The sequence below is a fragment of the Zophobas morio genome, unplaced genomic scaffold (assembly GCF_036711695.1).
Source record: "Zophobas morio isolate AGI-343-1 ecotype UQ-CSIRO unplaced genomic scaffold, CSIRO_AGI_Zmor_V1 ptg000031l, whole genome shotgun sequence".
Taxonomy (NCBI): domain Eukaryota; kingdom Metazoa; phylum Arthropoda; class Insecta; order Coleoptera; family Tenebrionidae; genus Zophobas; species Zophobas morio.
In genome coordinates, this window is record NW_026972136.1 from 7,818,592 (window position 1) to 7,832,869 (window position 14,278).

General features: G+C 35.8%; 1 protein-coding gene across 1 annotated transcript; it reads left to right on the forward strand.

Annotated features, from left to right (window-relative positions):
* The first annotated feature begins 4,846 nt into the window (after positions 1-4,846).
* On the forward strand, positions 4,847-6,068 carry LOC135139336 (odorant receptor 4-like). Its single transcript, XM_064069539.1, has 5 exons — positions 4,847-5,442; positions 5,496-5,595; positions 5,643-5,747; positions 5,809-5,964; positions 6,015-6,068. Exons 1-5 carry the CDS (start codon positions 4,847-4,849, stop codon positions 6,066-6,068), a joined length of 1,011 nt encoding a protein of 336 aa, XP_063925609.1.
* The last annotated feature ends 8,210 nt before the right edge of the window (positions 6,069-14,278 follow it).

The window sequence follows — 14,278 nt, forward strand, 5'->3', positions numbered from 1 at the left end:
TAGACAGGCGACCGGGGAAAGGGAAGTTCGACCCGCGAGGAGAAGAAGGCGTTTTCTTGGGTTATGCCGACGAATCCAAGGCATACCGAATCTGGTCACCAGAAAAAAGGACCGTACTGATAAGCCGCGACGTCGTGTTCGTAGAGGACGACAAGGAACGGCGTCACGTCGACAATCCTGCTCAGACCCAACAGAGCAGAGAGACTTCGCCGGAGGTTCGGCGTTCGGTCGAGATCGTGCACCCTCCTCCAGCTGGTGGAGCGCCGCCGGCGACGGTCAACGACCCGCGGAACGTCATCGAGGTCGAGGTCGAGGTCCATCGCCCCGCCGACGTCCCAGACGGCGTCTACGCCGACGGTGAATCGAACGATAGGTCGGAGCGGGACGTGACGACTGCTGAAGAAGATGACGAGCGCGACATCATCGACGATGACAACAATGCGGATCGTGCGAGGGCTCCAGGTCGCCCGAGAATTGTAAGAACAGGTCGACGTGGCCGACCCAGGAAGCAATTTCGGACGGTGCCGAATCCCGGTGCCAACATCGTCGATGCCATCGAACAAAGCTTCGTATCCGAGGTTGCAATGAAAAAGGCGCTGAGCGGTCCCGATGCAGACGAATGGCGACGGGCCATAGTGGCTGAGCTAACGTCCATCATCAAGAACGACACTTTCGCTTTGGTGGAGCGTCCACAGCGAGACAAGGTGGTGGGGAGTCGCATCGTCCTCAGAAACAAGTACAAATCGGACGGAACCTTTGAGAGAAGGAAGGCTAGATTAGTCGCCCAGGGCTTCAGCCAACAACCAGGTATACACTTTACCGAGACATTTGCTCCTGTTGCTCGTTTTAGCTCCATTAGGCTGATGGCTTCCCTTGCCGCCCGCCACGACATGGCAATTAAGCAGTTTGATGTCGAAACTGCGTATCTGAACGGCGAGCTGAACGAGGAAGTATTCATGGAACCGCCGAAGGAGCTTCAGAGGGCCCTTGGCAGCATCATCGACAACGAGACCGACAGCTCGATTGTAGCGAAGGCCACCAGTCTGCTCCAGGAGTTGCGCAAAGGCGATAGAGTTTGTTTGCTCAAGAAATCGCTCTACGGCCTACGACAGGCCGGTAGGAACTGGTACACAAAGTTGGACTCGACTCTGAAAGAGCTCGGCGCAATCCCGACGGCCTCAGACCCGTGTTTGTTTCGCCTAAAATCAGGGCGGGACGTGGTGTTAATCGCGATCTATGTGGACGACATATTGATCGCGTCCCGCAACCGAAAGAAGATCGCCGAAATAGGAAGAGAGTTGGCCCAACGATTCGAAATTAAGGCCCTGGGGGATGTAAAGCACTGTTTGGGCGTGGAGTTTCAGAGAGAGGACGGCCGGGTAACGATGCATCAGCGAGGGTACATAAAGGACGTACTTTCGCGATTCGGCATGTCTGACTGCAAGCCGGTCGCAACGCCGATCGATCTAGGAACGAAGCTAGAGAAAAACATCGACCAGAGTCAAGAGGATCTCGCGCTCCCGTACCGCGAGCTCGTGGGGGCGCTCATTTACTTATCATCGACTACGAGGCCCGACATCGCCTTCGCTGTGAGTCGTCTGGGGCAGTTTAACAACTGCTATGGCCCAGAGCACTGGAGGGCAGCCAAAAGAGTTCTGCGATACCTGAAGGGGACGATGAACGTGGGGCTCGCATTCGGAGCGGACGATGGGCCAATCAGGGCATTCGCCGACGCCGACTGGGGAGCGAGCACTGAGGACCGGAGATCGTACACCGGTTATGTATTCCTTTTGAACGGTGGGCCTTTGTCGTGGGAAGCGAAGAAGCAACGGACGGTTGCATTATCCACAACGGAGGCGGAGTACATGTCCCTGTCGGAGTGCGTCAAGGAGGGTCTGTACTTGCAGAGGTTTCTCCGGGAGCTGGGGTTTGACGACCTAGCTAACTTGGTCATTCATTGCGACAACCGAAGTTGCCTGCAGCTTGCTGAAAATCCCACCTTCCACGGGAGAAGCAAACACATAGACATCCGCCATCATTTCGTGCGCGCCGTTCTCAAGAACGGACAAGTCAGGGTTAGTTATGTGCCCACAGACGATCAAGTTGCGGACTTCTTAACTAAAGGACTGTCAAAGCCGAAGCATGCGAGGTGCGCGAAGTCGTGCGGACTTGACGTTGTTGATTAGTGGACATTTTTACACGACCGTCACCTCGAGGGGAAGTGTTGGAGCGACACCTAGTGTCGGCCGTGCGAGGCTCGCTCGTGTAGTCGCCTTCACGAGATGGCTATATTGCGCAGAGCGACACAGCGCCACTTGAAGACGCCATATTTTTAGACACTTCTGGTACGACCGTCCGCGTGGCTACCAGCGCGACTATGTTACGCTCGTCGAATATTCTCTTGTAATGTGCCATAATGTAATATACGTTAGTAACCGATTCCGTGGTGTTTTCATTTCCGCCAACAATGACGTCACCAAATTGTTGGTGAGGTTCCTCATCATCCTATTTTGGTTAGCATTTAACCATATACAGGGTATTTATAACATATATACAAAATTTGACAATAATCGGTCCAGCAGTTTTGAAGATTACGTGTCTAATAAAAATGGATACAGACACCAGACAGACAGACGGAAACGCGAGACTACTTTTTTACTCTAGGGGTCATGAAACGTCGGGAAAATATAAAAGTGGCCTTCATCCGATGGATTGGGGATGTAAAAATGATATAAGCTTGAAAAAGTAAATTTTCGCCAAGTGTTTTGTGTGACCATCACATTTTAGTTAAATTGTATCAGAATCAACTGTCAAATTATAAACACTAAAACAAAAGTTATTACACGTGTTGATGAAACAGCCAAAGTTTGGCATATTTCAGATGAGAAAATTGATAATTAACTTAGATTCTTAGACTAATTATGCTCGTTGTGGCGTCACATGTGATTCATTTTTGTTTAAACAATTGTTCTTTTATACAATGACAACCAAAATTGTACATACAGTGTGTTTACACTCACAAAAAACAACAAATAGTGCACTATCAACCTAATAGGTGACATTCACTAATTCCCAAAGCTCAGAATAAGCATAGGGAATTATGCAGGAGACAAATATACATATATTGTGTGATTTGAAATTTTGGTAATATTTATAAGTTTATTCTAACAATAAATTTTACCGAAACGCGAAAAAAATTAGGGGCATTTTTTAAAATATATTTATGAAAGAATTTTCTGAAATGGCGTCATCAGTCTTCTGTCAGGGGTAAATCTACTGACGGAAACGGAAAACGAGCATTCTTGTATTCTAGTTATTCGAAACGTCAAGCAAACAGCAAAGTGGCTCTTCGTAAAAATGTAATATGAAACATTTTAAAAGCTATCCCTCTAGACATTTTTTGTATTCATCTAATTGACACCAAAGAGAAGATCTAAATTAAATTTAAAAAGGTCTGAATAACATTGTGTTCTAAAAAATTGGAAAGCCAGTAAATAAGTCGAAAAATTATTGAGTTGTGCTGACAGACGCCAGGGCTAAATTTTCATCCAACTCTTTTAACATTTTTAAAAATGGAGGCTACCTGAACAAAACATATATATTGAAATAATTTTTAGCCAATGGACATCTAATCTACATTTTTTTTTTTGTTTAACTTTTCAATGTTTATGTTTGTTACACATTAAACTGTGTAGAGTGATTGTAAAATATCATACATCAAGATGGCTCTGGAAAATTTGTGACTACTTTTCTAATAAGAATTTGCCGTTTCTACGTAGTAGGTAGCCATCTATCATTCATAGTAAATTATTGGTTGTCTACGCACCAGGGAGCAAACCTCAGTTTTTTTTTAATGTGTTAAATTTTATTTTCCAGTAAGTTCACTTCAATATTTTGGTAAACCGGCTTTAGTTTTTTTAAAACTCATATTTGTTGTAGTTTTAGAATTAATACACCAAAAAATATCTACATTAATTATATTTTGTTTGCGATTGCTGTATTCATTATTTTTATCTTTCTTCCATTGTTCTTATAATTTTACGTTCTTTTGTACATCTCCTGCAGAATATATCTACAAAAAAAAAAAATTATTCGCAATCATTGTTACTAAAATGATTAATAAAAACTTTCTGTACTTTGCTCCAATTGACCAGATTTTCTAAGTATAGTCCGAAGAAATCTCTGGAAATGTGTTCACCTTTGCGTTATCCATAATTACTCAAATTTTGTTTGATCTTATGTTAAAACGAATGCTTGCATGTGTTGCACTGCTGAGATCACCTACGTTCTAAACGATTACATTCCTTACACTGAAAATAGGTGCGCAAAAAGGGAGGTTGCCTTTATTGACGTAAATTCATTACTGAGTAAACTTTGGTCATTAATTATCGACAATTTTGCCCTCACGCAAAGCTCATCATAAATTAGAATAAAAATTATCTAATGGGTGGTTTCGGTAAGTTAATGTCACAGCTCAACGATTATTTGAAAAATTGTTTTCATCTGCTAAATTATTTACGAAAACTGTAGGACATCTTTCACAAAAATTACAATATAATAACTAGGTAGTTGAGCTTAAATTACACAGAGTATTAATTAGTAGGTCCAGCCAATATGGGAAACAACAAATTTACAAATTAGTAAATTAATATTTTAAATCTTGGGGTAGAAACTCTCATAAGTAAAGTCGCTCCACACAGTATCTCTTGTCGAGTGCAACTTCAACGAGCTGTTTGACCATTATTAAACAAAGATTTTAACATTACCATGGGCAAATTTGACTGGACCTCTGCTATCACTCCTAATTTATGGGTCCTACGTACCGTAGGAATTTGGCCCGGAAAAAATGAATCCGACGAATCCAAGTGGTACACACAAGTGGTATTTCATTTTCAACGCCACTTTGCTCATCGGTGTCCAGAACTGCTCCCAAATAATCAACATCTTTTTCGTGTATACAAATTTCTTGTGTTTAGCCAAAATCCTCATTTTTGCCAGAAATTTAAAATCCATTAACAAGATATTAAGAATTCTGGACAGCCAGGAAGCCCAACCAAAATCCACGGAACAAATTAAACTAATTCAGCCGTCATTGACACGTTGGAAGGTGCCATATTTTGTATTTATGAGCCACGTGACTTCAAATGTGGCACTATGGTTCCTGTCTGCACTTTTTAGCCATCAGTTGCCACTAGTATCGTGGTATCCCTTCAGCGTTGAAAAATCACCGAATTATGAAATTATTTTCATCTACCAAGTTTTTAGCTTCACTTACTTATCAGCTGCTAATATAAACGTGGATTCGTTTTTCTACGCTTTGTTAATGTTTATTTGGGCGCAATGTGATATTTTGTGTGACGATTTAAGTCATCTTGATGGGGATCCAGCACAGTTTAATCAAAAACTGATTAACTGTCTTAAACATCACGAGACAATATTGAGGTAAATTGTTAAAATTTTATTAAATTGTGTACTTGAAAAACTATGTATTTTAGGTTGGCTAAGAAAAGCAATAGTTTAATTGATAGGATAATTTTGGGGCAATTTGTCACTAGTACCATGACTCTGGCTTTAACCATGTTTCAGCTAAGTTTGGTAAGGTTTACAAACTGCGTTATTCTGTCATAAATCTGTCTTTTCAGATTCAATCTGTAAATAAAGAAGCGTTAGTAAGTCTGCTCTACATCCTGGGTATTATGTTGCAATTGTTTCTCTATTGTTGGTTTGGCACTGAAGTGGAAACTAAGGTAAAATATCTGCAACTTTTTTAAAGAATAAACTTATTTTGGTTTTTACTTTTCATTTTAGAGTAGTAAAATTCCATATGCTACCTTTATGTCGCAATGGTATGAGCAACCGCTCCACATCAAGAAAAATCTTTTGATTTTGAGCGAACGATGTCAAAGACCTATCCAGATAACGGCCATCAATTTGTTTGCGCTTTCGCTTAAGACCTTTGTCAATGTGAGTATTTAGTTTGGTGAAATTCTGTTAGTTGTTATATTTTTTTGCAGATTATTCGCACTGCTTGGTCTTATTTTGCCGTTTTATACAATGTTCATCAGTAGTAAGTGTTTACTTTGTTTTAAAAATACAACTGATATATATTTTTCGAATTTAAAATTAAATACACGCATATATTTTTTTCACTAACTTAATATACCTATAGATGCTCAATGATGCATAATTTTTTTTAGTTTTTTTTTTTCAAGACGACGTTAGCTTTTAGTGATCCTAGTCTGGAAACACTTAATTCAAAAAATTGTAATTAAAAGTTTCCATTTGGCGTAAAGCGTTTGGACGGGTCCACTTGTCTATTTTTGTGGGAGAAAACTGTACTGAATGCACCATTATCAGTATTATCGCCCTTCGTCTTTTTATTTTGTGATTTCTTCTTCTCAGAACTACTGAGTCGCTCTTATTTTAGAATGCAAATGATACGCCACTGAGTATGTTCTGCTCTTAATATTTGTACTCTAACCATTGCTCTGTTTACTTAGCCTCTTTAGTAGGTAATATTCGTCTGTGCCTTTTTTGCTAAAGTCACACCAAACGATGTCCATTAGATTTTTCATTTTGTCTAGTCGCGTTTTTCAAAAAAAAAAAAATTTTGCCTAAGAAGTAGTACTTTTGACATTCTTCAAATGATGTTTCTTGACGGTGTAACATTTTCACTTTTCGTTGGTTTATTTTATTTAAATTCTCTTTCATTGTTTTTTCTACGATCATGGTTTGCGGTATGATGTCAACGAATACAAATCGCCAGTTCAGGAATAAATAGTTCTACTTAAGGTATTCAATAGAATGTTTGATAAGGTCGCCAACGCTTTATCTGACAATGAAACTGTCTGTTTGACAAGTTGATGTTCTTTTAGAATAGTAGATTCTAGAATTTCTTTGAATCCAAAACATCTTGCAGATTTTTTATCAAATGCTGTTTTTTGAATTTTCTTGAAATTTGATTCGTCAAACTATGAACCTGTTCTACACGCTAGACATTTTTTTATACATACAAATTTTAGATAGATTTATTAAATAATTTTCTCAAATCACGTGATCTGCTATAATAAATCTCTCGATAAAACCATTTTTGGAAATATTTTGTGGCATCAGATTTAGAAAATAAAAAAAAAATATTTCAATTTCCTTGAAACTTTTTAGCAATGGAGGGGTTCACGAAAAAGATATATATGTAGTTGAATTCTTTTAATTTTGGCAAGGTGTTGTAAAACGGTATGTTTCGGTTAATGTGTTCGTCCGACACACTGTTTTTACGCAGTTGTCACTGTTAAAGTGCCAAGAAATACGGTATCTTTTACCTGCGCAAATACAGTGTGTACAACACCTTGCCAAAATTAAAATAATTTTACTGTATGCTACTCAATGAATAGTATAAACTTCAGACTGTGATTGTCTTTATATTTGTAATAATTAATAAGATATCGAAGTCAGCGTCCTTAATGATTCACCATGTATATAGTAGAAAACATAAAATTAACATTTTTAATAAATAAACTAGTGATAGAAAACATTTTAATCTAGATATTTTCATCTTCATGTAAATAGCAGCAAAAATAATACATATAGTGATTAATTGATTAAGATGAAAAGGGAGAGAAAAAGACAGGTAGAGAGGGAAAGTATATTTTTAGTGTAGGTTCAAGTCAAATATAGTTGACGACATTATATTACTTAAATTATAAATGTATTTGTTTGACAACGTTCTATTACATTTTTGAATTGTTGTAATCAAGAAGAATTTTTTTTGAAAAAGCTTATTTACTTAAAATATGTCCTGTAAAGTTTGGCGAAAGATACAATGTGTTCACGATTTTGACTTCATTAGCGTTTTTAAATTACGTAAATAAACCATAATACCATAAAAATTAGTTTGTAACACGAATCATATTTCCGCAACGAGTTATTGACATAACGATGCATTATAAAATATGAAGAAAACTTATTTCAGTGCATATTTTTACCTTTTTTAAGGCATCTGTCACTTCATATATGCTTTATCTATAGGGCATAGTGATCTGCCCGTCTTTAGCCTTTATATGCATTAATTTTCTTTTCTTTGGTTCCTTCTTCACTTCTAATGATTTTAATTTATTTTAGTCTTCTTTTTCAAATTTATATATAATTTCATAAAACGAAATTACTAAAAACAATGGCTGCATATGAAAGAAACGGTTATTTGGTAGAAAACTGCCCTCTCAGGAAAAAGAGGGTGGGTGGGTGGGGCTAGTATCTGCTAAAATAAGACTGATTTTGGCAAATGACATACCTTCTAAGAAAAGAGAGGGCTGGTGGGTGGGGCTACTAACTGTAAAGGCTGATTTTGATAAATGACATATTCTCTAAGAAAACAGAGGGGGTGGGTGGTGCTAGTACCTGCTAAGATAAGACTGATTTCAGCAAATAAGGGAGTGAGTTGACGGTAGCTAGTACTTGCAAGTACTACCCAGCCCACCCGTCCTCTATTTTTTTAAAGAATATATCTTTTGCCAAAATCAGTTGTACGTTAGGAAGAAGTAGCCCCGCCCACCCGCCCTCTATTTTCTTAGAGGATATATCATTTGCCAAAATCAGTCTTATCTTAGGAAGTACTATACTTCCTAAGATAAGACTGATTTTGGCAAATGATATATCCTCTAAGAAAATAGAGGGCGGGTGGGTGGGGCTAGTACTTGCTAAGATAAGACTGATTTTGGCAAATGATATACTCTCCAAAAAAATAGAGGGCGGGTGGGCGGGGCTAGTAATTGTTAACATAACCCACAATTTTTTCAAACTCTTTCAAAATTATCAGGAGCTCAAAAATCTTTTCAAACTCTTTCACAAAACATCAGAAGCCAAAAGTGATATGTTTAGATTTTAGTTTACTAATAACAAAGTACGACAAATATCAATCAAATTCCAGTCTTATTATTCAGAGAAATGTAAAGTGCAATTCACAGATATCATATTTAAAGAGCTTGCGTTTCCTGTCAAATTCTGTGCTAAACTCGCTTGAAATTTTAACTCCCTACGGGGTTAAAATTTTCTTTGTGTTGGTATAATAATCCCAACAGGTCAGCTAAACAATTCGTACAGAAAAACAAAACAATACTTTTGCGTTAAAAGTAATTGCAAAAGTAATTGTAAATTAATTTAAGTTTATACAAATATTGCTTTATACATTTCTAGAGAGCGGATTTATAAGCACAAAAAAATTAAGAATAAGCGCTTAAATAAGCACAACATTTTCAATAAAAAAGTTTTATTTTAAGCAACAAAGCATTAAATAAGCATAACACTTTCATTAAAACATTTTATTTTAAGCAAAAAAGCATTAAAAACATAATCATATTACAAATCAAAGAACACTTCTTAGAACTTTGGACAAAATATTATTACGATAATCCTAGACTTTATCTTTTACACACGTATTTCAGTTTTCTTTAAAACAATTTATGATTGTAATATGTTCCAAGTTGTCCACTGTAAAATTTTTTCGCCGATCATTTAAAATGTGTTTAAAATTGGAGAATGTGCGTTCAACATCCACACTCGTTGTTGGCGCAAATTTGACTTTTGCAACTAATGTTGAATCTAACTCCAAATTTTCCACCTTCTGGCCTTGTAAAACACGAGCAACGTCGGAAAGAACACCGAAACCTGCATTTTTATTTAACACTTCGTCAAGTTTTTGAGATACTCTAGTACCAATAACACCCCTTACTGCGTTTGCTTGTTGTTTAAATTCTTTCACTAAGTTTATGGCATCTACCAACAACATGTTAGGTTTTTCTAACTTTTCTATTACCTCACATACGAATTGATAATTGCTTTATAGAAAAGCTAGATCTTGTCGCAAATTTCTGTTTTCCAAAATATTTATGCAATCTTTAATCGATTGAGAAGAATCTTCGCTAAACTCCGTAACTACTTCCTCAAATTCTTTGATATATTTGTCATAATAAAGTGTGGCCTGTAACCATGTTCCCCACCTCGTTATAATCGGCTCTGGGGGCAATGGTATGTTTGGAAATTTTTCCTTAAAATGTTGCACTCTTAGTGGGGCTTTAACAAAAATCTTTTTACCATTTGCCACTAATTTATTAATAGTAGGAAACTGCAAACGTATTTCTTCAGCCACTCTGTTTAAATCGTGGGCAATGCAAGTAGAGTGAATTAAATTGGGGTACAATATTTTTAGATTATTCCCTGCTTTCAACATATAACGAGCTGCATCCGAGATCATCATTAAAATTTTATTCGCCGGTACGGCATTTGGCAAAAATAGTGACGTAAGACAGTCATTTACAAATCTGGTAATCGTATTGCCATTTATTTTATCTAACATTTTCAAATTTACTGCATACCCTCGACTAGGGAAATTTTCATTTAAGATTCCAACAATTAAACTTGCCACGTATCTTCCACAACTATCGGTTGTTTCATCGACAGCGAACCATAAATAACACTAGTTTACAAGGTTTTATATCCAAAGACAAAAATAGTTGAATCTAAAGGATTTGGGTTCGGGAAATTCAAATCTGAAAGCAGAAAAAATCTATCACGTCAGGTTTCTGAGATATTTATATAAACATACCCCGTATTTATTTTCTTTTATACAACTCTTGTAACGTTTTTATTTTTAAATATATAAGAACGTATAGTTCTTTGAGCAAATTTGTATCATTTTAAAAGATTATTTACGTAAATAAATAACATGAATGTCAATTTTTCAAACTACTAGATTGTCATCAATGTTTTATTTAAAATTTTTCAAGTATTGATTTTAGAATAATTGGTCGCTTTTGATTTTTCTACGGGAAGTGATAATAAAAATGTGAGGTTGGCCTCACGAAGATCTTTTAAAATGATACAAATTTGCTCAAAGAAATACAGGTTTATCTTTAAGAATAAAGAAGTTACAGGGGTTGTATCAAATAAAAGCAACACCCAGTATATATTATAAACATTATGACTGAAAATTAAAAATGATAAACAGTAGAGTTTCTTTTATTGACAGTACTGACAGTTTCTTTTATAATAGACCAACAGTAACACATTTTCGTACCAAAATCCTTGATACCTTCTTTTTAAGCATATTTGAACAGGTCTTGCTTCAGGTACTATAATTTTACCATAAACGTAACAAAACTGATTTGCACTTACTTTGCACGATCTCGAAGACATTTTTTATGCGACAATGGTGCATTAACATGAATCAGTTTGACAATAACGTGAAGGTAAGGGCAAAGTTCATTATTTTTGATTTATGAAAAAACCTGACGTGATAAGGATAATCCGTTTTTGGATTTGGTATCAGTAAGTAATTTAGAAGTAAAAAATATTTTTTTTATTTTTGGATACGAAAAAAAGTTTAAATTTGTAAACTAGTGTAATTATCTCCAATGCGATGTTTAATTTCGTTGTAAACTTGCTAAAACACTGGGCCTACATAATTTTTTCGGAGAGTACTTTCAACCGGAATATGTCGATTGCAGTGTTTTTCAAGGAATTCTTGAAGAGGGCCTTTCTCCAATTTTTTAAAGGTATAGGTATTGGACTGGATCATCATTTTACATAAATCGAAATTAAACTGAAACTGCTTATCTTTTGTGGAAGTAGATGCAACAGATTCATGTATGGTCTGCTGTTTAATTTTAGAAACTTCAAACATTTTCTTCCTTTCTACATGAAGAGTCGTTCTGACATGTTGCGTCACGTTATATTTTTTATCACTTTGAATCTAAAACAACGTACATATACAGGATTAACAAAGGAAAATAGATAAAAAAAAATTAGTGGGCTTACGGTTTTCACACAAGCTCTGCAGAATATTTTGTTGTTTTCTAATTTTAATTCTGGAAAATGCCTTATTCACTCATCCGGCGTCGATTTTACTTTCGGCATTCTTGTAAAATATTAGTAATATTACCAAAAAGAACTGAACGTGTAACAAGGGAGAACCACGTATAACACTGTACTACGACAGATGCGATAGACTGATGGTTGTGAAATAAACGGTTCATTTACTTAAAAGTTTCCATTAGAAAAATTTTAAGGTAGGTGGTAGTTGGGTACAATAATCCTTTTTTCTAGAAAATCTTCAACGGTCTTGCGGCAAAATGCCGAAAAAAACATCTGGTTAAAAGCTTTAATTCATTATCAACGGAAGTAAGGATTTAAAGTCATAAAATCAATGGAGTATTTTTCCAATCCTATAATAAAATTTTATTACCCAAACGACCGGAACCTATTCACAGAAAGGGTCTTGAGTAGGTGAACTTCGATGGTCAAGTCCAGGTAAAATGCATACGATACGATACGGCTAACTAACAAGTATTTGTCATCCCGACAAGGCCGGCATTTAAACAAAATATGCATTAAAACTCATATTCGTCGAAAAAACATTAAATAAGCATATAAGTTTTAATATGCATAAAATTGAAAAAACCCAAATAAGCATAAAAAAATGTGTCAAATAACTCCAAATTGTATCATAGTTGCAGATATAAAAAAGTTTTGAAGTGCTTACATTTTTCACAAAAAGCATTAAACCTAGAAATCCGCTCTCTATACATTTCAATTAAATTTTAAGTAAACATACCTCAGTTTCTCAAAAGTTTAACACATAACGAACTTACATAACATGAAATACAAAGAAAAATTGTAGGTTAATTATTATGTTAAATGAAGAAATTTTTCGTAAAATAAATGATAATAATCCTTTTCCAAACTGATTTTTAAATGTTCTAGGTGGTTAAGTTTTTCTTTTAATTTTTGTACGTTCTGTATACAAAGGTGATAATATTTCGAATGTCAAAACTTTTGCATTGGTCTTTATGTGGATTGGTAGATCCTTCCACATTGGCTCTGGATGTATTAATTTGTCATGGTTTTGTATAACATTATTTTTCAGAAGGGAAGATAAAAATAGAAAAAAAAGCATATAATTCGTCACAAACACCCCTATGAGTTATCGACATAACGATGCATCATAAAATATGAAGGAAACTGACTTATTTTTAAGTTAATACAGCACATTTTAGTGTCTATTTTACCCTTTTTTAAGGCATATGTCAGTTCATATATGCTTTGTCTTTAGGGCATAGTTATCTGCCCGTCTTTATCCCTTACATGCATTAATTTTCTTTTCTCCTTCTTCACTTCTTATGATTTTAATTTGTTTTAGTCTTCTTTTTCAAATTTGTATATACTTAATTTCATAAAACGAAATTAGTAAAGACAATGGTTGGATGTAAAAGAAACGGTTATTAAGTAGAAAACTGCACCCACTATTCATATTTTTTAAGCAATACAGAACAGCAACAATAGATTTTGGTAATAGTGACTGAATGACATAAATGGTTGTATGTGGGTGATTTCCTATAAAAGAAAACATGTTTAAGTGTTACATTTTACGGAGGCGACATTCTTAAAATCATTTGTGTTTTAAACAATTATATTCGTTATACTGAAAATAGGTGTGCAAAAAGGGCGGCTACTTTTTATTGACGTAAATTCATTACTAAGTAAACTTTGGTCATTAATTAATTATCGATAATTTTATCCTCACGCAAAGCACATCAATTAAATTAGAAGAAAAAATATATCTATAATGGGTGGTTTCGGTAATTTAATATAACAACTCTCCGGTAATTTAGAAAACAAAATTATTTCCTTCTGCTAAATTATTGAGGAAAATTCTAAAACGTCTTTTACAAAAGTTATACTATATAATAACTAGGTATTTGTGCTTAAATTACACACAGCGTTAATTAGTAGGTTCAGCAAAAATGGGAAGCAACAATTTTACAAATTAGTTAATTAATATTCTAAGTCTTGGGCTGGAAACTAATCAGTAATCACTCCACACAGTAGCTCTTGTCGAGTTAAGTTCAGCGAGCTGCTTAACCACAATTCTTTTGTACGTTATTCGTGCTTTGTTTTAACACTACTATGGAAAAATTCGACTGGATGTCTCCTCTCACCGCAAATTTATGGGTTTTACGCATCGTAGGAATTTGGCCAGGAAAAAACAAATCCTACGAATCCAAGTGGTACACACTCTACTTCGTTATCAACGCTATTTTGCTCATCGGCGTTCAGAATTTTGTGCAAATTATCAACATACTTTTCGTGTATACGGATCTGGAGGCTCTTGCTGCAACGTGCTTCATCCTAGCCACAAATTTTCTGTGTTTGGCTAAAATCCTCGTGTTTGTGAGAAATTTGAAATCTATAAACAAGATATTAGCAATTCTGGATAGCGACGAGGCTC

Excerpts from the sequence above, each read along its gene's own strand:
- LOC135139336 (XM_064069539.1), top strand. The coding sequence starts at position 4,847 with ATGAATCCGACGAATCCAAGTGGTACACACAAGTGGTATTTCATTTTC. Across the intron at positions 5,443-5,495 it reads CATCACGAGACAATATTGAG|GTTGGCTAAGAAAAGCAATA; the intron begins GTAAATTGTTAA and ends TATGTATTTTAG. Across the intron at positions 5,965-6,014 it reads CGCTTAAGACCTTTGTCAAT|ATTATTCGCACTGCTTGGTC; the intron begins GTGAGTATTTAG and ends ATTTTTTTGCAG.